Source organism: Camelus dromedarius, chromosome 5, assembly GCF_036321535.1.
Source record: "Camelus dromedarius isolate mCamDro1 chromosome 5, mCamDro1.pat, whole genome shotgun sequence".
NCBI classification, from domain to species: domain Eukaryota; kingdom Metazoa; phylum Chordata; class Mammalia; order Artiodactyla; family Camelidae; genus Camelus; species Camelus dromedarius.
Window position 1 is genome coordinate 56,708,058 of NC_087440.1, and position 22,284 is coordinate 56,730,341.

The window sequence follows — 22,284 nt, forward strand, 5'->3', positions numbered from 1 at the left end:
GGGCTAAGGAGCCCCAAGGCCGAAGATAGTGGGTTGGGAGCTGGTGACTCCAAAGCCCTCTGAGACTCCCCAGCCCCACAGCCCCACCCATTAGCACGCGGCCTGCCCCGAGGCCCGCGGGAGACACCTTCGTCCCCGCCCCTCCACAGGTCACCTCCCTCCACGCCCCTTTCCCTCGGCCCCGGCAGCCGGCAGGCAGGGAAGTGTCGTAAAGCCAGGCCCAGGAAACTTTACCCGGGGTAACAGCCGAGGCGCTTTACGGCGACGGCGGCTGAGTGTGAGCTTTGGCGGCGGTGGAGGCGGCCGCGGCGGCGAAGGAGGCGGCGGCGGCGGCTGAGGAGGAAGAGGAGTGGCGGCAGTGGCGGCGGGGACCTGTGCGGGGTGAGTCGCGCGGAGTGGACGGGGAGGGGCCGCGGGTGACAGGGCTGGCGGATGGGCGCGGGTGGACGGGGACAGTGGCCGGCTGGGCAGCTGGGCGGCGCTGAAGAGCTGGGGGGGGGCCCGCGGAATTGGGGGGCCAGCTCTGTGAGGGACGGTTTCTGCCTTTGTTTCCCCCCACCTCGGCCGCCCCCCGCTCTCCGTCCCTCTGCTCCGCACTCGTCGGCCGGGTCTCATGGCCTCCCTTCTCGGTCTGTGTCACTTCTAGGATGGCGGAGGTACCGCCTGGGCCTAGCAGCCTCCTCCCACCACCAGCACCTCCGGCCTCGGCGGCGGCCGAGCCCCGCTGTCCCTTCCCGGTGGGGGCCGCCCTCGCCTGCTGCAGCGAGGACGAGGAGGACGACGAGGAGCACCAAGGCGGCGGCGGCAGGAGTCCGGCGGGCGGCGAGGCGGCAGCGGCGGCGGCGGCCAAGGGGCATCCGTGCCTCCGCTGTCCTCAGCCGCCGCAGGAGCAGCTGCAACTCAACGGATTGATCAACCCCGAACTGCGGCACCTCCGGGCGGCCGCCTCCCTCAAGAGCAAGGTTTTGAATGTGGCCGAGGCGGCCACGATCACGGCCACCCCCGACGGGGGCCCCAGAGCGACTGCAACAAAAAGAGCCGGGGTACACTCGGGCGAGAGCCCCTCTCACTGCCTCCCCAATAATGCAAGAACTGCGCTCCCCAACCCGGCAGAGGCAGCGGAGGTGAGCGATCCCGCGGCGGCCCGCAATGGACTGGCGGAGGGCACGGAGCAGGAGGAGGAGGAAGACGAGCAGGTGCGGCTGCTGTCTTCATCCCTGACGGCCGGCTGCAGTTTAAGAAGCCCCTCGGGCAGGGAGGTTGAGCCTGGGGAGGATCGGACGATACGTTATGTCCGATATGAATCCGAGCTACAAATGCCCGATATCATGAGACTGATCACCAAAGATCTGTCTGAACCCTACTCCATTTATACCTATAGATACTTTATCCACAACTGGCCACAGCTGTGCTTCTTGGTAAGTGGATGGAATCAAAAAAGGGTGTACCCAGCAGAGAGATCCAGGCCGTGCAGGGCAGGGAGTGTGAGGGCTGGAGTGGCAGTGGAAGTATCCTGTATTTCATAGTACGTTACGTGATGTAAAGTGCGTGCACACACTCCTAGTTATTTAATGAAACTGTTCTGAAAGTAAGACTTCGTGATCCAGGTTAACTTGATACCAGTGTAAATCCAACAAGCTCATGTGATGCATGTTGGGGGGTCTTGTAGCCTGTTTACATTAGCTTATAATCATGTTTAGCCGTCTTTAATTACCCTCCCTCATCATCAAAGCACTTTGCAATCACTTAATTTGAACATGGTTCTGTTCAGATACAGGCCTTATTAATCTCTCAGTTACAGCCATAATCAGGGAAGAGTGTATGCATAAACATGTTTCGGTGAATATGATTGTCAGTAAACTTGCTGTGGCCACATGGAGAATTAAATCTTAGAAGCATAATTCTGTAATTATGGAGATTGTTTCCTTTTACTTCAACAGGACAATTAACAGTTGTAGCCAGCCAGCCTTCTTTCTGGTGCACAGTTGCAGAAGGTGCTACCAACACTTTTGGTGGCTGAAAGACTCCTGAAACTTGAACAAAATACCCATCGGGGGAGTGTAGGAAACTAAGTTTGAAATTGTACTAGTCTGTTTTGTTTTGTTTTTAAGAAACTGGTCATAGATATACTTAAATATTAATAGTAGTGCTGGCTTCTGTGAAATATAATTGACAGAAAATTTTTTATTTATACATGAGCAAAAAAGACTTGGCTACCAAACAAGCCAAAAAAATTTTTCCCCAATAGTATTGACTAATTTCACTCTGTATGAAACCTTTCACTTAAATGTTGGTGGCAGGTGTGTGCATTGTATCATGTACTCACAGGCATGTCATTTCCATTGAATTTTATTGGAGCAAGGCAACTGGCTTTTAAAGAGTAGTTTATGATATGTGAAGGGAAAAGCCACTACTATTATTTATTGTTTAGAACTGACTTAGTTGCACTCACTAATTTCCTTCGAGATGCTTTGACAATACTTAGACATCTATCTTTTTGCATAGGAATCTGTCTTGTTGATTCTGTAGTTAGTGGTAATCTGAAAATATAACCTCAGTATTGTAGATAATGGTAGTTGTGCTATTTTCTGCATTCACTTTGCTAAACTTCAGTTTAGTATGTTTGTTTAAACTGGGAACTATTTTATTTTCTACAAAACTGCTTACAGGATTCTAACCATTGTATCAAAATAGAAGTTCTAAGACATGTCTGTGGTGATGAATGGGAAAATGATTTTATAGCACTATTATAAATGTCATATCAAGTGCCATTATAAATGCTAAAAATTGTAGACTGATTTTATTGTAAGTTGACCTACAAAAACATACAATTTAGTCACACTTTAAATCGAAATAGTGTATGTATTTCTGTTAACTCCAGAAAATAGTTGTGTATATATGATATTTAGTCAACTTTTGAGTTCCAGTATTACCTAGACCTCCCTCAACTTCAGTGCCATTTTAGACTCTGATAAACTGAATATTACTCAACTTCGGGTTTGGTTTCACATAGACTCCTACCACTTCACCAGCTATTTTGTACTTTAACCCTTAATAGCCAGTTTGTTTATCATTAAATACTGAATATTCAGAAATTGTGATATATAAATGTGGTTGACGTTATGTTTATCACATATACATATGTAAGATTTACTAAGACAAGTATGAATCTGAAAGTATTGAACATAAAACAATAGTTAAACAATCAGAGGCCATTTAGAAATGGGGCCTCTATATTGACATTTTAAAAATTTAAATTTCACTTGGGAACTAATTTAAAACAAATGTAAGTTTGTGTTTAAGTCATATCAATTTAGAACTATATAGAATCCTAGAGATAATCTAGTTCAATTTAATTTTTTTAATGAAAAAAAAATTAAGGACCAGAGTCACTTAAAATGTTCAAATCTAATCTCCAGATATTTAATGTCCAGAGATATAAAACTAGAGCCCAGGTCTCCTGGCCTCTCATGGAAACAGCTAAGAACCTGAAAAATGACATACCCTTGACTTTGTCAGTGAAGATCGTTATGTCACCAAGTTATGCTTCACTAAAAGACAGTTGTTCTTGCAAACATCAATCTCAAGAGATTAGAAGTCTCCAGAATGTTCCTGGTTCCATGAGTAACCTACAGTGGATCAAATGGAATATATGATGTTGAACCTTAGAAAACTGCCGATACTTGACCATATTTAACTAACAAAAATGATTGTTCTAATGATTCTTCCTAATAATTGTAACAGATGTGAAAGTAGAGTACTGTACAAATGCGAGGCACTGTCAGTTACTCTGTCCTTAACTAATTTATCTCTGCCTCTTTTGAGTTCATTGTATTTTAGTTGTTGGTGCCTTTTTGAACTTCTTAAACTTATTACCAACAATATAGTATAGTACTTCCGTTTATTTATTCCAGATTTAACTTTCCAGCTTCCTCTGTTTTCCTGTTTGTACTATTCTGGAATTTGGGAATATGTATTTCACACAACTTACATTTTTCAGGTTTAATAGATTGACGAGCATTTGGCCTTGTAGAGTTAAATTTTAATCTTGCCTGGAATTTTTTAGTTCCTATCCTTGAAAAAAGAATACATTTTAATGGCATGATTTCCAAATTTATGTGCAGAAGCTTTTATTTGGCAAAAATGACATGCAGTTTAATGATTCTTGTAAGTGCATTTTCATCAGCAATTTATCAGGGAAAAATGCAGCATTGGCCTTCCTTACTACCAGCATCTTATTAATAACGGTGGATCATATATTGGGCTTTATTTTTAAATGATATGTACCACTTGAATTTTGCTCCTACGGATTCTTGATTAGTAAGAAATCAATCTAGTCTAAGAGTAAATCAGTATAATACTTTGTTTGCTCATTACTTCCTTGGTTAAAGGGCAAAGATTTGTTTGAAATGCCTATCCAATTTGAAAGTATTGTCCAGTTGTATTGTGTCTGGTAGTTTTAATTTTTTCTTCTTTTGGATGGTGTATTAACTGTAAAATGTAGCTGTCCTACAGTTTTGTATCATAGATTTCCATTTCCCCTTGCTTATGAGGTCAGGTCAAAAACTTTTTTAATGTACCATTTCTTCCCGGGTATGTGCACACACAGCCACAGTAAGTTATGTTCAAATCAGAAAATGTCAGAGTTGTTCAACCAGGCAGCTTTTGTATATATTTTAAGTCTTAATTCAGAAAGAAATGTTGGTTTTCAAAAGAACTTTGAAAGGACTAGATTAATTTATCATGAATAAAAATGGAAATAACAATTTTAGAGGTTTATTGGCACCAAAAGTTTTGGATTGTGTTGATAAAACAAATGAATTAGTGTGCACTGTTGAATTTAATATCTCCTCAAAAGGATTTTTCTGACCTAGTTTAGGTTTGCATGAAGTGGATTAGAATTATCTTGCCTGAAGATTTCTCCACAGTTGAAAAAAGGCTTTTTAATCAATTTAAGGAATGATGAACTAAAAAAAGTCATAACAAATTCCATATAAAATAGATACTAAGTATAAATTGGGCTTTGCTCGTTGATTTTTTTTTTAACCTGTTTCTGGTTTTTGTTATTGAAATAGTTTCTTCTGAAAAATTAATTTTATTGAGATGATTTTTTTTTAATGAAGGCTCTTTATAGCAGACAAGTATTTCTGTCGGATACATTATTAAACAATTGAAACTATTGCCTTTTTTATATTTTTCAGAATACAGTGTTACTAGAACTTTGTCAGTGATGGAATTTTTGAAAAATATATTTTCAATGGTGATGCTGGAAATTTTAATGAAAATGAAGGCTGATTAGCTTTTATTTAATATGTAAATTTTCATTGCCTGGAAAGCTTTATGTTTTTATTAAAATAGAAAGCTCTGAAAAAATTATATTAAAGCTGTTGCTTTAATATAAAGCTTTGATTTTGAGTTCTAGATATCCTGTGAGCTTTGTGGCAGTGACTCACACTGTCAGGGGAGTCTTAAAAATGAGACCATTGTATGTCTAGTGTTTGTAGAGCTTCAATAACAAAAATCCCTTGGATAGGCTCTAAAAAATATCTTAAAAACAATCCTTTTTCTGAAAATCATTTACATTTTTTTCCTGATCAAAATCTAACTCTACTGTTCAGGTATAAATATTATGTCTTATTTCTGTCTTTCACTAAAACTTTATTATAATTAAATATAAATTTATAGTATTCTGTTGGTAAGTTTCACAATGTTTTATCACATCCTAATGAAAAGATTTTTTTTTCTTCAAAAATGTTCACGTTTCCCCTTTCCCAAATCTTAAACATGTAGGTCTTTATTGCAACTAATTATAAGCACCTCTTATAGAGTACTTGAATATTTACCATGTGAAAATCTTGCTTTTTCCCCTAAGCTTTACTAATGAGCATAAGAAGTTAACGTGCTTAGGAACATTGAAAGATTTTAAAACTAGAACATTTGAAGGAGTTCTGGGATTTAGATTTCTGAAACTTATGTGACCACTCTCTTGTTAGAATTCTTACTATTTCTTCTTCCTTCAAAAATACCAATGGTTGGTTGCTGTTTCCCTGGGTAATTGTGCAGTACCTGATGGCAATGTATTCTTTGTAACTGTTTGTTTATTTTTAAGGCCATGGTAGGGGAAGAGTGTGTAGGTGCCATCGTTTGCAAGTTGGATATGCACAAAAAGATGTTCCGCAGAGGTTATATAGCCATGTTAGCCGTGGATTCCAAATACAGGAGAAATGGCATTGGTAAGAAAAATATTATGTCACAAAAAGAATGCCTAAGTTGTTTTCATTTTTGTTTTTTGAAACAAAAGACTTAAATGTAAATACTATATAGAAATGAGCGTGAAGCTAAGGAAAGAAAATTACGATTGTTTTTATTTCAAAATATTTTCAAAGTGTTTTTAAAATGAATTGTTGTCTTTATTAATGTTTTAATTACTTGAGAGATTATCTTTCTAACACTTACTAGGTGATCAGTTTTCACCTTCCATTTTTTTTTTATCACATCCAAAATGGTTTGCACTATAGTTAGTTCTGCAGTTTTTAATAGCATTATTAGGGTGCTTGATCACAGCCCTAAAGCAGCTCTCTGTTACTTGGGTTAAATGGTGCTCGATCACAGCAAAATTATGGAGAAATTGTTATTATTATTTAGTATTAGTCATCAAACATATTAGCAATTTAGGGAGGACCAGAAAGGAGAATTATTTCTTACTACTATTCACAAGCTCATCTCTTTTCTGGGCTACTTTTCCTGGCAATTTCAGTTAATCTTATCTTCATGGTTCATAGTGGTCATTAGAATCATCTGGGTGGTTTAGAAACAAATGGTTAGGCCCCTCCCCTTGAGAATCTTGTTTGTCCTGTTAGGAGTAAGGCTGAAGTTTCTCCAGGTGACTATGATGTAAGCCTAGTTAAGAACCACTGTCCTAGTGTCTAGGACCTACTGGCTTTTTTGTTCAAGATAGAAAATCAGGTAGACAAGCCCTCGTCTGAGCATGGCAAATTCTGAGATGTACTGAAGCTAAGTAAATGTTCATGAAAGAAGACTTGATGCCTGTACTAGTATTTAATTACTAGCAGTTTTGTCACTTGCAGTTTTTTTAAACTGTAAGTGTTCATGTCCAATTTAAGACTTTCACACAATCATGAGAAATCATTTTGAAAGGTTTAATTAATACATTAGGTTTAACCGGCTTTCCTTATAGTATTATAGTTTGCCACTAAAATTTTTAATAAATTGGGCTTATTACATAAGCCAGGTTTGCATCTTTCATGTATTAAAAAGAGCTGATAAAGACTCATGGCAAATTATAGGCAGATTGTCTGGTTACTTCAGAGAGCAGAAACCAGTGCCTTGAGGATTACGTCCTGGCCCTCAGATGTATTTTATAGCCAGGTAACACAAGCTTGCTGGTGTACATGATTTGAAAATTAAGAGATTTCTTTTAAAATTTGGATTTCTTTCTTCTCTTAAAATCAAAGTTGGCACTTGCTTTCCCTTTAACATATGAAATATACCTGACCTTAAACTGGGATACAGACACACTACTGACATTATTTTGGAGTGCTGGACCTCAGTGTGCCCAGGCTTACTATAAGGTTTGTAGGAACTAACCCAGTATCTTGGGCCCACTCTGGGTCACAGCACTTCCAGTGTGATCTTTGGCAAGACTGGCTCAAAGTCATGCAGTGAGTTCTTGCCAGCTGAAGGAGTTCCTGGATTGCACTGGCCATATCTTGCCTTTTTCTTTTTTTCCCTTTTCTCTTACCTTCGATCAAAATAGCATAAACTTCTATTTGGAGCAAATAATTACACCTGAGAAAAAGGGATATATTGGGAGGTAGATCTTTCAAGAGGAAACTTATTTTGCTATGCATAGGTTCTGCTGGCCTCTCAGTTTAAATCTATAGATTTTTTCCCACTTAATTTGAGATAATCTGTGTATCCACATCCAAGGTAGAATCCAGCATTTGACATTTCTTTGCTTCTTGTAAATATCATAATTTAGGTATCTTTAAGAAACTAAATACATTTTTCCGTCATTAATACTCAGCTCTATGTTCTAGGTACTAACTTGGTTAAGAAAGCTATATATGCCATGGTTGAAGGAGATTGTGATGAGGTAAGTGTTTCTAAATGTTTATCCTGGGCTATATTCTACTGGGTATTTTTTATAAATGTCCCATAATAAATTGTACTGCAGATTTCATTACAAATTATTATTATACAGATATAACTTGTGCTGAAAATTATATTCCATTTAAAACACATGAATTTTGACCTGGAACAAATTTTAAGGTGATAATGGGAGCTAAAATTTGTTCTGTGTCAAAATGTAAAGGTGAAATTTTAGATGTTTTCAGCAAGTAATTGGTATTCAGAGCTCTGATTTGTTACCAGTTAAATGACTTAAGGTAGCTCTAATTACAAATATTATTGTAGTTTACTTGTATATTGGCCTTGGTTTCTTTCTAAATAATACTTTTTTTTACAGCTGTCAGCCCATGTCAAAAGCCTTTCACATTTGAAGAAACCTCTCAGTATTAAGTAATAAGGCTGTCGTGGGGAAAGACAACCGCTTGTTAAACATGGGGCTGTCTGTATTTAACATAAAAGCATCTACTCTTCACTGTGTTTGTAAGGCCTGGTGACAGGTGTAATTTCTTTGTTTCCTGTAACACTGTTCACATGATAAGTGCTCCATAAATAATAGTGATGTTTGGGAATGGTAAGATTTACTATTAGGTAATGCGGAAGGGAATAAGTATAAACTAAGGAAGTATAGGTATCTTTAATATAACAGTGGTGATTAAAAAGGACAGAGTTGTACTGTGCTAGTGATTTTATGAGCAATACAGCTAACAATTTCTTTATTATTGGAGGGCAAATGTGCCTTAGAGAGTTCTCAAAATACTTGAAATTAGGTAATTTTTTTCTCAGTAGACTGACCTCAATAAGTAAGTTGTTCTGGTTATTATTTTTTTTAAGTGCAAACTTTTTTTGGTACAAAATTTGTACACAATCATTAACCATTATATGTATGTGTATTTTGGGGTGCAGAATCCCTTCTTTGACCATCTGCATGCTTTTCGACTCTTTATCCTTCCTTCCACTTACAGCTACTATTAATCTTGCAGTTTGCATCCTCCTCCTGTTTTCTAAGCATATACTTTTTTATACAAATGAAATCACAATTATTATTCTGCAGTAACGACCTTTTCCATTTAACAATATCTCATGAACATGATTCCACATCAGAATGCAGATGTATTGCAGAGTATTCTCATGCTCCTTGTCCACATTCGTAGTTTGTATTCTGACAGATCATACTAAATAAACTGGTTATATGAGAAGGCCTACAGACATATTGGGCAGCATAGGGAAGTCATCCTGAGATTTAAGGATATTTAATTTTACCCCAAATAAGATAATTTACACCCAGCAAAGGATCTCATATTCACAGCTTTTAATTTCAAAAAGTAAAAGGTGCAATTACCCTGATTATTTACATCATTGGTAAACTAAAATTTGAGTATAAAATTGAGTATAAATTTATTCATGAGTATAAGTCTCTATGTCTGGACCATAGCCATATTGGCTTAGGTAGCTTATCAAGAAGAGAAGTCGGGCTTCACAAAAGTTGCTTAACAGTTTGGAGAAATCTTTGGGATTATAAGACCATTTTTGATCCTCTCCTGAGTAGTGTGGTTCCCAATGAACAGGGATGTTATGAGAAGGGAGTATTATGTTGCTTGAGTTATCCTCGTTACTACCTCGTGACACAGGTAGTATGCTTTACTGCAACTGATCACATTTTTAAATACTATTGATTTTCCTTTGAAAGTTCTGAGGAATGATACAGAGGTTTTGGTTATATTGTTATAATCTCAAGGTTAAGTCCTAAATTAGTGATACATTTTATGGCAGAAATACTCTTTTCATTGTGGGTCTAAAATGCTAATTCTAATTCTTTGTCTTGAAATAATGAGTTTTACTTAATCTTAGAATGAAATGGGGATAATTACATGAACTTATTTCTGTTGTATGGTTTTAAATGGATAGTTTTTACAGTTTGAATAGCTCTGCCTCTGGATTAAGGAACTCTTAAACTCATGGTTTAAAAAAATTGATTATTTGTGTCCCATATTGTTCAGATAAAGAATTTGCTGTACAAAGGGATGAAACTTTTGTTTACTCTTCATAAGGCTTTCATGGTCCCTTTCATTGAATTTAAGGCATATAAGCAACAAACTCTTCTATCTCCTTTTCCCTTCTAATTTTTGATAGTAGTATGTTTGTTGGTTCTACTTCCTTATGTTACCATGTCATCGCATTGGGTTTGGTTTCTTCTGCCTCCATTCCAGTGTAACTGCTTTGTATTTGCTAGACCCATTAGCTTCTTGGTCTTCCTCTGCTTTTTAAAATATTTCTCAGTCTTTAAAATTCAATTCAAATATCAGCAACTCCTTTTAAGTTTTCCTTAATCCTTCTGGATAGAATCAGCTGCACTTTCTGTAGTCTTCCTGACCTTCCTCTTTGTGATGCTGTGCTTCCATTTGCTTATTCAGAGTCTGTGCCTTAGCCCCTGAGAGCTGAGATGCTTTTTCATGGTTACTGTTGTATTCTTAGTACTTAGTGTAGCATTTATGGTAGAGTACATGCTTCATAAATATTGGTTGAATGATTAGTTCTGTGCTTCCAGCATCTTATCTGTGCCTCTTTTTTTGGAGGGAGCAGTTTTGAATTTTGATGTATCTAACTAGCTGTTAACTTGTCTTTCTCTCTAAGCTTTCTAGGAACAGCAATTGTCTTTTTTTTTTTTTTTTTGTCCATAAAAAAATGTATCTGCAAGGTTAACCAAGTTGTTAAAGTACCATTTTGTAAAATTATATGTAAAAATAGTCTTGTATATAGTTCATTGTTCTGAGGGAAACTTTGAAATTATAATTCTCCAAGAATACAATAACCAATTATAAAACAACCAATATGTGATTTTACTTTTAAGTTAGGCCAACCTTCCTTTCTTTTCAAGTTTAAGAAATTTTTACAAATTATCAGAAAGACATTTGAGAAGAGTTTTAAGTTACATCTTCTACTACTTAGGTTGTGTTGCTATTTTTTATTCTTACAGAGAGGAGCCTATTAAGAGAGATACATTTGGAAATTTCTATGAACCTGTACCATGCACATCCACTCAGTTTTTATTTTCTATTCTGTTTACAGAATTTATTTATGACCTTGAGTCATGTTTATATTGCTTTTGGTTGCCATTTGTCATTTTAAAATAAATTCAGAGTAAATTAAACAAAGGTTAGTAATCACAGAGTTGAAATGTAGATTATGGTTTTGCCCAAATAACAATGATATACTCTTCTGGTCTAATCGATATTTTCGTTTTGCTTTACTGTGACTTTTCTAACTCTTTATATCAGATTTAGGCATGTTTAAACAGTGTAGCTAAAGATCTTTTTCATTTTCCGTATATTTGGAGCTGACTAAAAAGTTGCAGTATCGAAAAAAAAAGACAAAACATTACTTCATGAATAAGAAGTGCAACACCTATACTGCTAATCTGACTTGAATTTGGTTACATCGCTATGTGCTCTGGCTGCCAAATGTTTAGTGGCTACTAGGACAGGCTTCTTGGGTCTGGGTTTTACATAAGGGGAAATAGTAAGAAAAAGACATACAAATAGCATGAAGGAGTTTTCTTGTGTACCTAAAATACTGAACCCATATGGTGGCCATTTACTTTAATGTACTTTTTTCTGAAATAAATTAAAATGGGGCTGGTGATTGATCAGCACGCTGAGAAGTGCTTTACTTTTTAAGCTGTAGATGTCCCTGAAATGGCCATCGCTGTAAATTTAAATTTCAAAAATTTTTTTAGATTTATGATTGGTTACCAAGATACTAATACTCAGAACTAGTTCATATATGATGAGAATATATTAGAATCAAAGTTTCTTAATGGAGTTTAAGTGTGCAGTATGTGACCTCACATTTTTAGTTGACCAACATGGTACACCCATGTTGTCACACAGAATTTCTGTTTTTAAGGCTATAAAATATTGTGTGTGTGTGTGTGTGTGTGTGTATATATACACACACACACACACACACCACTTTTTCTTTATCCATTTGTTGATGGACATTTAGGTTGTTTCCATATCTTGGCTATTGTGATAATGCTGTAATGAACATGGGGACCTCTTTGAGGTCCTGATTTTTCTTCCTTTGGTTATACCCAGAAGTGGGATTTCTGGATCAGATGATAGTTCTGTTTTTAATTTTGGGGGGGACCTTCCATAATGGCTGTACCAAATTACCTTCCCACCAGCAGTAGCCTAATTTATTTACATAACCAATAATAAAACTGTTACATGTTAACAAAATAACATACATTTTATGTAATGTACAAGATGACTTTTAAGCTTTTGCTGTTTAATGATTATATGTTTAACATTTTTAGTTTCACTGGAAACATACTTTTTAGCTATTAGAGGCTGCTAGGAAAAGAACAGAGTGAAATGGAATTAATGAAACTATAAGGATTGTTGGTTGAGTAGTTTGGCCTAGTTAAAGGACTGAATACAAAAGCCTGGTGGGTTCTGGATCCATCTTCTGTCAGTATAGTTGTGTGACTGTAGGAAAGTCATTGTCTGTGCCATGTGATGGTAATTCTGATCTTAAGGGGATGTTATGAAGAGCAATAAAATGTTGGTTCAACAAAATCAGTGTAAGGCCTGTGAGGTGCTAACAATAAGCTAGTCCTTTCCCTCCTTCCAGGACCTCCTAGCCTATAATATTAAAAAAGGCCTTCTAAACTGTAATGGTTTGGCTCATCCCGACAATGGTTTGTTCCTGAGAGAATTGATAGAACTTCACTGTAATCCCTTTTCTTCTGTTAAGTAGAATTCAATTTGCCCAAGTTTCTTTAGGATTAAAAATAACCTCCTTTGGCTTCCTATGTAATACTCCCATGATGGTGGACTCACTTTATAGTGAGTTTCCAGTATAAACCCAGATTCTCTTTTAATATAAGAATTTTAGTAATTATTAAGATGTAGTTGCTTTCTTTTGTGGCATTTTCTGTTGTGTCAAATAGTATATGATCTTTTTGTTTAAAGAATGCAAGTGTGCTGAGAGAATTTTTTTCATTTTAACCAAGGTGTTAGCCCTTTGTGTATTTTTTTTCCTATGTAATTGGGCTTTATTTTATTAATGTTAGGATGCCAATAAACCTGAATTCAACTCTTAACTTGTACCTCCAGTGTATATTTATGTAGCCATAGTTAGCCTCAGATGTGTTTTGAATATTTCAGATTGCCACATATTAATGAATATTGTCTTAGATCCCCTTCATCATGTTAGATCTCCCATTTGCTGCTTTGTTTTACTTTGGGAAACAATCAGAGGTACAGAAGAGTGGATATTGTTAAACTCTAGTTCAGTTTTGGATTCTGGTCTAGTTTTGTTCTACTAGTGGCCTTGAGTTTTACTCATTTACAAAATTGGAGATTTATCTGTTTCATGGGGTTATTGTGAAAATAACATGATAAATGCATGTAATATGACATAATGCATGTGAAATGCTTTACATAGCACTTAGTAAGCCTTCAATAAATATTAGTTATTTTTTTCTACACTGTCACTCTCCTTTTTATTTCTGTGGAATCAGTTCTAAGTTTTGACTTGTTGAAGCTTTATTGCTTCTCATATTAATAGTTTTGACTTCACATTTTAGCTATAATTAGGTGCTAACCTAAAAAAAAGAATTCTAGGAAATACTCAAGAGAATAGTTCAAAACTGGTAAATTGCATTGACCAGACTGGAGACATTACTGAACATTAAATTCTGTTTTTTAAAAACATTTTAAAAAGTCTTATTTTTTATTGAAGTTAGGTGTACAGCAAAGCAATTCAGTTATACAGACCTACATATATAGTTTCTTTTTCATTACAGCTCATCACAAGAAACTAAATATAGTTCCCTGTGCTATATAGTAGGTTAAATTCCAGTTTTTTAAGAGCAGAAAGAAATTGTTGACTTTTTATTCTTAAACCTATTTGTTTGCTGTATAACTTTTATTTAAGGACTTCTTGGAACATTTTCCCTTGATCCTGAACTATTAATTGCTTATTTTTAGATCTTTAAAAAGTGTAGATTTAGCATGTGATTTATTCTCATGAGTTGTTTGCATAGGTAATTGCCTTAAGATGATACTTTCTCTTTAAGTACTTTGGTCATTTAAAAGCTTGGCAGTACTTTTGTTTGTTTTGTATTTGTATGTAATAGAATGAAAGATGCTAAAGATGTATATAATTAACAGATGTTTAAGAGCCTTCTACGTGTTGTGTGTCAGGTGCAAAGAAAACAGATGTGAAAGAAGTACCCATGATCCCTGTCCTTGTTGGGCTCACCAGCTGGGAGAGATGTCATACTCACCAAATGTTGAATGAGCGTGCGTTGAGTCATTCAGCGAGTTGAATGAGTTGAACAAGGATCAGTGCAGAGTGCTGTGGGGTAGTACAAAGGGAAACGGATACTCTAGCAGTCTGAAAGTGACATGCTAAAGCCAAAAGCAAGAAAAGTGGACAGGAAGAGCTTCCAGACAGAGAAAACAGCTAACGTGAAAGGTCTAAGGTGGGAAAGATAATGGAGGGTTCTAGAAACTGAAAGTTTCTTGTTGATCGTGGAGAGCAAGGAGGGTAAACCTAAAGCACAGTTAGCAAGGTAGATAGAGGCCATTATCTTGATGGACCTTTTAGGTCTCTTTAGGCTACTGTTAGACTGTGGACTTTTTCTTGCGGACAGAACAGAATCAGTAAATGGTTTTAAGCAGGGAATTTACAAGGGCATCACTCAGAATAGACCTTTTGAGTTAGGAAGTTCTTGTATTTACAGTGAAAGTTGATGTCAGCTTAGACTAGAATGTTACAGTGGGGATAGAAAGAAGATGATCAGTTTGAGAGAGATTTAAGGGACAGAATTGAAATACTCCATGGTTGAATGTATGTAGATGGTGAAGAGGAAAGACGTACGAAGATAACTCTGAGGTTTCAGGTTTGAGGCATTGATGGGGTGGAGATCTTGTTACTAATGTGTGGAACTGTAGAGAAGTAGATCCTGAGTTCAATTTTGAATACAGCTGAGTTAAGGTATATATAGTCTTTTCTCTTTTGTTTTTATCTGTTGCTTGAATCCTTGTCATATTTTTTAATAGCTTGAGATAGAATAGGAAGAAACTCGTAGGCTTTACTTGGGAGTTTGTTTAGTTATACTTTGCCCTTTTTTTCCACTCCAAACAACTGAGGGCTCTGACATCCCAACAGTAACTGTGACTCACTGTTGATTCTCAATAAGGTAGGTTGAGAATCAATAGAAAGGCAAACAGAGCTATAAATGTAAAGCGTGGGAGGATGGGATAGAAGATACGGTGGTAGAGGAAGGTAGAAAAAAGGTAGAAAAAAAATCACATAATATTCAAACTTATCAGTTCTTCATTGTTAGGGCCATTGGTTCAGTGATATTTAAAAAGACCCAGATAGTAGTTAATACTTTATGTATTCCTCTAGGTGTTGATATCCATAATGTCTAGACAGTGATTCTCAGAATGTAGTCTGCCTACCAGCAGCATCAACATCACCTAGCAACTTATTAAAAATGCAGACTCTTGGCCCTACTCCAGTGTTCTCAGAAACTCTGGTGGTAAGGTGCAGCAGTCTGTTTTCACAAGCCCTCCAGGACACTAAAGTTTGGGTACCTTTGATCTAGATTTGGCAAACTTTTTTCTGCAAAGGACCTGATAGGAAAAACTTCAGGCTTTGCAGACCACAGGTCTCTGGAGCAACTGCTCAACTCTGCTGTTGTATTGAGAAAGCAGCCATAGACACCATGTAAACGATGGGCATGGCAGTGTTCCGAAAAAACTTCATTTACTAAAACAGGCAGTAGGCACATTTGGCCCAAGGGCTATAGTTTGCGGACTCTGGTCTTGACTTGAAACAAATTTGGTAGTTGTCTCCGGGATAAAGGATAACATATTAATGAAAATATAGGAGTTGGAGGTAATCTGAATAGTTTCAAGTAATGGTTTATTTTCTTAAACCTTTGATTGTTGATTTTTCTTCTTGTCTTTTTGTCACACTACTTTTCTTCACAGAGAACTAATTCATCTTTGTTTTAGTATGAAACGTATTCTCATTGCTAGAATTCCCAAACATTTCACAAAAATCAGTAGAACAGAAAATGTCCCCATTGTTCCCACTGCCCTTGCCCTAAGAGATAATTACTTTTGCCAAATTCTGCTGACTCTTTTTCTGGATTCTAACTGTACATCATTAATATGTATTGTTTTCACCATCAATTTTAAAACAGTTAAATGTAGTATGTTTTTCTTAAATATTTGATCTTATTGTTTATAAGTGATTTGTTGAATTATGAAATTATAAATTAGTTTCAAATATGTAAACTTATAACTTAGCTTTTTCTTTTTTTTTTTGAAGGTTGTTTTGGAAACAGAAATAACGAATAAGTCTGCTTTGAAACTTTATGAAAATCTTGGTTTTGTTCGTGATAAGAGGCTGTTCAGATACTATTTAAATGGAGTTGATGCGCTGCGACTTAAATTGTGGCTGCGTTGAGAAACTGATGACATCAAGGAACAACTTTCCAACCATGCAGAATCGACCTTTGCATGCAATGCAATTTGTACAGAATTGCTTTGCAGGTGGATTTAGTAACTTCCATGCAGCTCTTATCTGTCAGTGTCTCATTTGAGTGTCGCACAATATTTGTTGCACTTTGGCATGGCGCATTTGTTCTGAATTAAAAGAGATTGTTTTAAACTTAAAGAGTTCTTTTGGTACCAACAAGATGTGCCAGTTGATAGCCAAGATTTGTTTGTTCATTTGCAAAGTCTGCTGACTATGTTATTTACACAGTGATAATTTTATCACAGAACCAGTAAGTGGAACATGATTTTTGTTCCTTAAAAAAGCCAATGTAGATTGTAAAAATCTCTAAGTATACTAACATTTCACACAAAACCTGCCATAGTTTTCTGAAGGGGGTGGGAGGGAAAGCTTCAATTTTAGGTTTTATTTTTTCAATATTAAATTTTCCATTCTTGAATATTGGTACCTCAGTGATTAGTGAATGAAAACGTTATGTAGGGTTGGGTGTGTCTTACAATGAGTAAAGATAATTAAATTGCGTCTGCCAGTGCCTGTGTAGATAAGTATACTTGTCTTCATCTCTAGTTTTTGAATGCATGCTATCTTTTCTTTTTCTTTAAGGCCTTTGCAAGCAAACTTTTGTTTTTATTTAAATTCTAAATTTGATAATAAATTATTTCAGATTTTTATAATTTGGATACTTTTTCCAGGTGAGTGACAGAGTGGTTTACTGTAGAAGTCCCTTCTTTCCTTATAGTAAGAAGTTGAATCTACTTGGAAAATCTTTGAGAAATCACTCAAAAGGGATGAGAAAAGTTGATGAAGCCGGGAATTGCTGGGTTTTGGATGCACTTTTTTTTGAGAGTGAGGGAATTTTTGGAAAAGAATAGAAAATTAATGTAAATTGGTATGATTTTATTTAATCAAAATTATTGCTGAGCTGTGAAGAACAGCTTTTACAAAGTAGTTGGAACTTTTTTCCCCACTTGGTTTAGATTCACATTGCTTCCATTTCTTAAAATGCTTCACTTTGGGTTCTTGGTCTTAGAAATAAATTTCAAGGTGCACTGTGTCCATTTTAAACTGATTTTCTTTTCACTTATTTTATGCAAATTCCTGGGGGAGCTTTGCTTATTAGTTCCCAGAAAAACAAAAGGGAGAAATGGAAATTTTTTTTTGGAATGAGTTCCATGGGTTTTCTTAATAGCCATCACCATGTTCATTAGTTTCATTGTGTTTTGGCCAGTCTGTGCAATGTAGCAAATTTTGAAGTTGATTGCTTTCAACTGAGTCAGGAAAGTTGTGATGGATAATTTATTTGACTGGAAAACCTAGGTGCCCATTAAAAAAAAGATTCATTCTCTGTGAAAAATGTTTTGTAGGAATCTGTTTTGTTTTTTCTTTAATTTGGATGTGCTTTTCTTCTGCTCTAGGATTTGGTTTGAATTTTATTTTATGGCTATAATTACTGTATTTTTAAAAACCCTACCTCCATTAACAGTTGGTAAAAGCCCCCTTTCAGGAAAGTTTGTTGCCTTTTTTTTTTTTTTTTTTTTTTTGATAAAGGAAAGCTGCTCCTTGCTCAGTGTAGTGTCTTGAAAGTGAACATGGTGACAAGTACTTTTAAAATAAAGATACACAAATTTGGTGAAAATAAAATCTTCCTGCTGATGGGATCATTTGTGGTTCCTTATTTTTAACGAGAACTTTTTCTTTCCATTTTATATTGCTCTGGAAATTTCAATGGGCAGAATACTGGTTACATTAAAAATATATGACCACACAGTACTCAGCTTTCTAGCTGACTGTTTTGAGTATGTTTTGGTCAGACTTCATTTGGACTCTAGCATTTAGAGGAATACCAATCATAGTGATGCTTCTGTTATTTTTAATATGGAGGGAGTTGAACTAATACTTCAGTACTTTCATTATCAAATTTTATCTCACGAGTTTATATTTGACTTGCTGGTTCATTAAGTAATGATTGTTGATGAACATATGTTTGTTTGACTCACTAATGGGGACAGTTGTAAAGTAGATACATGATAGATTTTTAGCTCAACCATTAATTTTTTTGGCAGTTTGTCAATGAAACCATCACTACAGAACTTTTCACCCGAATTGACCAGATTTTGCTGAATTGACTGGGTGTTTTAAATATGAATTTAACTATGTGACTGAAAAGTCAGATGGTTGTCATATTGTTCAAATGGTGTATGTTGACTATCACTGTCTACCTTGTGTCTTTAATTGGGTGTGCAGAAATTTTTTACTTAAGTAGACTAAAAATTTTATCCTCTAGCATGATAACCCAGCACCAAAATTGTCTCCATTCCAGTTGAAGTAGAATCAAACATTCATTTACTTTTTGATATTGGGCTTTCATTTTTTTAATATACTCTTAAAATAATTCCATTTAAAATTGATAGAGCAAGTTCACTTGGCTAAAACTGAGCAAAATTGGTGCAACTTTCTTTTAATGGGGTGCTGCCTCTTTAAGACTGACTGTACTATCCACTGACACTGGTTTGGCAGTTGGTACTGCTGAACATTTTTATATATGCTACCATGAAGCTATATATGTTAGTATTGAAGAAGCTAACGGGTATACTACCATTTTTGATGTGTGGGCTGATTATAATTTCCTTTACGTTAGGATGAAACTACTCTAGAGATGTTCACAGATCATAAACCAGACAGTAGTTTTTGAAGTTGAAGCCAGCAAAATTTGAAAAAAGGAAAAAATTACTATTAAAAATTGGTTTTAATATTTTCTGCCTCTTCCCCCCAATTACCCTCCCCATTTGCTTGACAAATCTTTGTAAAGAAGTTTGTTTGTCACATGTTTTAACTTTACCTTGCCCTGTGTTATGGTATTGGCTGACATGTATAAGACTGGATGTGTATATTTATTATGGTGTCTAAAAATCATGAAGTTCATCACTTTCCAGGAGCATAGATAAAAGCAAATTGGTAGTGCATCAGAGTTACTTTTCAGTGCACCATGACATCACTAAAATGAGTGCTATAATGTTACAGGGCTTTCAGGTTTGTAAAAACATAACCATAAATTATATTGACGTCAGATATGAGTTGAGTATCTATAAAATATCACGTGTATCTCAAAATAATGGACTGCTGTTTGATGACTGGATATTGCTGCATAATTTTCTTCTATTGTCCCATATCCTTTTGGAGAGAGAGATTTAATGGGATTCGAAATGTGCAAGCTGTCTAAATAAGATGCAGTCAAATAAAGTATGGTTAAGTTGTGTTTGCATTTTTCTTTTAGATACAGCTGTGTGCATTTTATGTTTGAGTTGTTTTACCTACTATGAAGAAAAAACCAGGCAATCTATTCAGTTCCCCACTTCCTGCCTCGCATCCAAGAGTTATTTGGAAGAAGTGATATACAGTTATCTCTTTCACTTTATGTTCTGACAAAGTAAATTTGAAAATAACAACATGAACTTGATTTTCCTAAAAGTGTTCAAAGTTGCTCAGCTCATATATCAACTATCAATACAAATGAGTGTGCTTTTGTGTGCATTAAACCAAAACTTGTTTTTTGTCCTTGTTTCATAGCAATTTATTCCTAAGACAGTTTTTATTTTAATTTACTCTCTTTTGTTTGTACTTAAGTAGTGTTTTTCCCCCCTTGCTAAGACCAAAGTAAAATAGAGGAATATCTAAAGGGCTTGTTGTCCCATTCTTTTGAGAATCTTTAACTGGTGGTTATGCCATCCTTTCATATTTTAAGATTTACGGATATTAGTAGAAGAGATCTCTCTTAATTGTGATTGCTAAGTTACTTTAATCATGCATTACAAGTCTTTACTTTGTTCTTTTAAGGTCATGTAGTGAAAATATCTGAGTTCATGTTTCACTTGGGCCCCATGTGGAACTCTAAATACTTCATAAATTGTCTAAATAAGAACCAGAAAGTTGGTATCATTCTTTCAACTTATGAACAGAGATCAGTAATAAACTGTAGCCTAGAAGTATGTTGATGCTTTTAAGCAACTTTTACCAAGCGAGTTTGAAAAACTTCACAATTATATAGCACATTGCACTTTCTTCAGGTCAATGCCGTCCAATAGTAGCACTTTCTATGATAGCAGTGTTATTTGTACTCTTCAGTATGGTAGCCACTGGTCACATGTAGCTACTGAGCCCCTGGAGAAAGGCTAGTATGATTGAAGAACTGAATTTTTAATTTTAATTAATTGGAGTTAATTAAAACAGCCACATGTGATTAGGGCTCCTGTATTGGATGGCATAGCTTTAGGTAATATTTAGGCAGTAATAACTGAAGAAAGCATTTTATGAAAAGGGTTTTTAAGACTATACTGTTTAATTTGAAGAATAAAATAGAACGATCATGATTAAAAATTGCCTCAGAGCAATATACTCTGCAAAAGAGTATAGCTGCAATGTTATGTTGACAATCTATTTCATTAAAAAGCTACCTGTCACCACCTGTCTCCCTATTCCTGTTGTGATGCAGCCCTGAGAAAAGCAGCCCTTTCAGTTTTTTTTGGTTGGAAGTGCTCTGGGTTGCAGAGATGCACAGATTCAAGTGCCAAAAATTGGTTTCTGATGAGACTGTCTTATCTTTTTAACATTAACATATTTTACATCATTAAGCCTAATGATTTCTCATTTTAAATGAATCTGAAATCATTTTACCTCTAAATGAGCTTGGTCATTTCTTGTTTTAGCAGTGATCAAACTGGAACATGGAGGTATATCATATTTATACTTTAAAAAAAAATTCTAGAAGATCACATGTTGATACAAGGACAGGTGTCTTTGTTTTTGAGAGAACCAGATTAATTTTGCTGTGTTCTCTGATCACGTCCCCCTTGATTCTAGCTGGTCATGTAGTAAGTGTAATTAATCAAAAGAGCAGGAGTGGAGATGGGAAACACCTGGCCAGAAGGAATACCAGGCTTGGTATGGCCCGTTAACTCTGGTGGGGAAAGAGCTCAAGGCACACGTTCTATTGATAGTAATGGGTGTTTAATCTTCATGTGAAAAAGACCTGAGAATAACAAATACCACCAAAGTGCCAAAATCTGTCTTTCACTGCTCAAAAAAAAAAAAAAAAAAGAAAATGTAAACAATGCAGGGGTTATAATGTAAGGTTTTAATAATGCTAAGAAATAAGCTCATTTTTAGTTGGTGAATTTTTATGACTACCTCTTTGCTGTATGAATATATCTCAGTTTTCTAATACCTCAATTTCCTGAGAATCTGTATGTACATTTTTGTAAATAAAATAATTTACCATATACTAGAGGAAGGACCTGGCTTTTAAAGAAATTGTATAAAAGACATTTGTTACTGGATTTGTTACACAGTGAATCAGTTTGAAATTTCTTAAAAACAGCCTTTTCTGTTCCCCTTGACTGAGGGTTTTTGGTTTTTTGTTTCTTTGTTTTGTGTGTGTGTGTTTTTTTAAGTCAGCATATTCTTATTTAGTGAGATCTGTGTTCCAGGAAGTGTGTACCCTCATTTGTTCATTTACAACTGCAAAGATTTGTATGTCTCCTATGTTTTCCTTTCGTGCCAAAGAAACTCACCCTTTTAAAAAGTCAGCAGGTTGCA

At 35.9% G+C, this 22,284-nt stretch overlaps 1 protein-coding gene across 3 annotated transcripts; it reads left to right on the forward strand.

The window, feature by feature from the left end:
• The first annotated feature begins 265 nt into the window (after positions 1 to 265).
• On the forward strand, positions 266 to 21,973 carry NAA30 (N-alpha-acetyltransferase 30, NatC catalytic subunit). Of its 3 annotated transcripts, none has more exons than XM_064485979.1 (5): positions 266 to 381; positions 647 to 1,418; positions 6,110 to 6,233; positions 8,061 to 8,116; positions 16,504 to 21,973. In XM_064485979.1, exons 2-5 carry the CDS (start codon positions 648 to 650, stop codon positions 16,639 to 16,641), a joined length of 1,089 nt encoding a protein of 362 aa, XP_064342049.1. In that variant the 5' UTR covers positions 266 to 381; position 647; the 3' UTR covers positions 16,642 to 21,973. The 3 variants fall into 3 exon arrangements, with proteins under 3 accessions (XP_064342049.1, XP_064342050.1, XP_064342051.1); XM_064485980.1 differs by having other exon boundaries at positions 647 to 1,196; XM_064485981.1 differs by having other exon boundaries at positions 647 to 1,124.
• Positions 21,974 to 22,284: the final 311 nt, after the last annotated feature.

Bases quoted from the DNA above. Each gene is read 5' to 3' on its own strand.
- NAA30 (XM_064485979.1), top strand. From the start codon at position 648: ATGGCGGAGGTACCGCCTGGGCCTAGCAGCCTCCTCCCACCACCAGCA. The intron at 6,234-8,060 runs GTAAGAAAAATA...TCTATGTTCTAG, and splicing joins ATACAGGAGAAATGGCATTG to GTACTAACTTGGTTAAGAAA. The intron at 8,117-16,503 runs GTAAGTGTTTCT...TTTTTTTTGAAG, and splicing joins TTGAAGGAGATTGTGATGAG to GTTGTTTTGGAAACAGAAAT.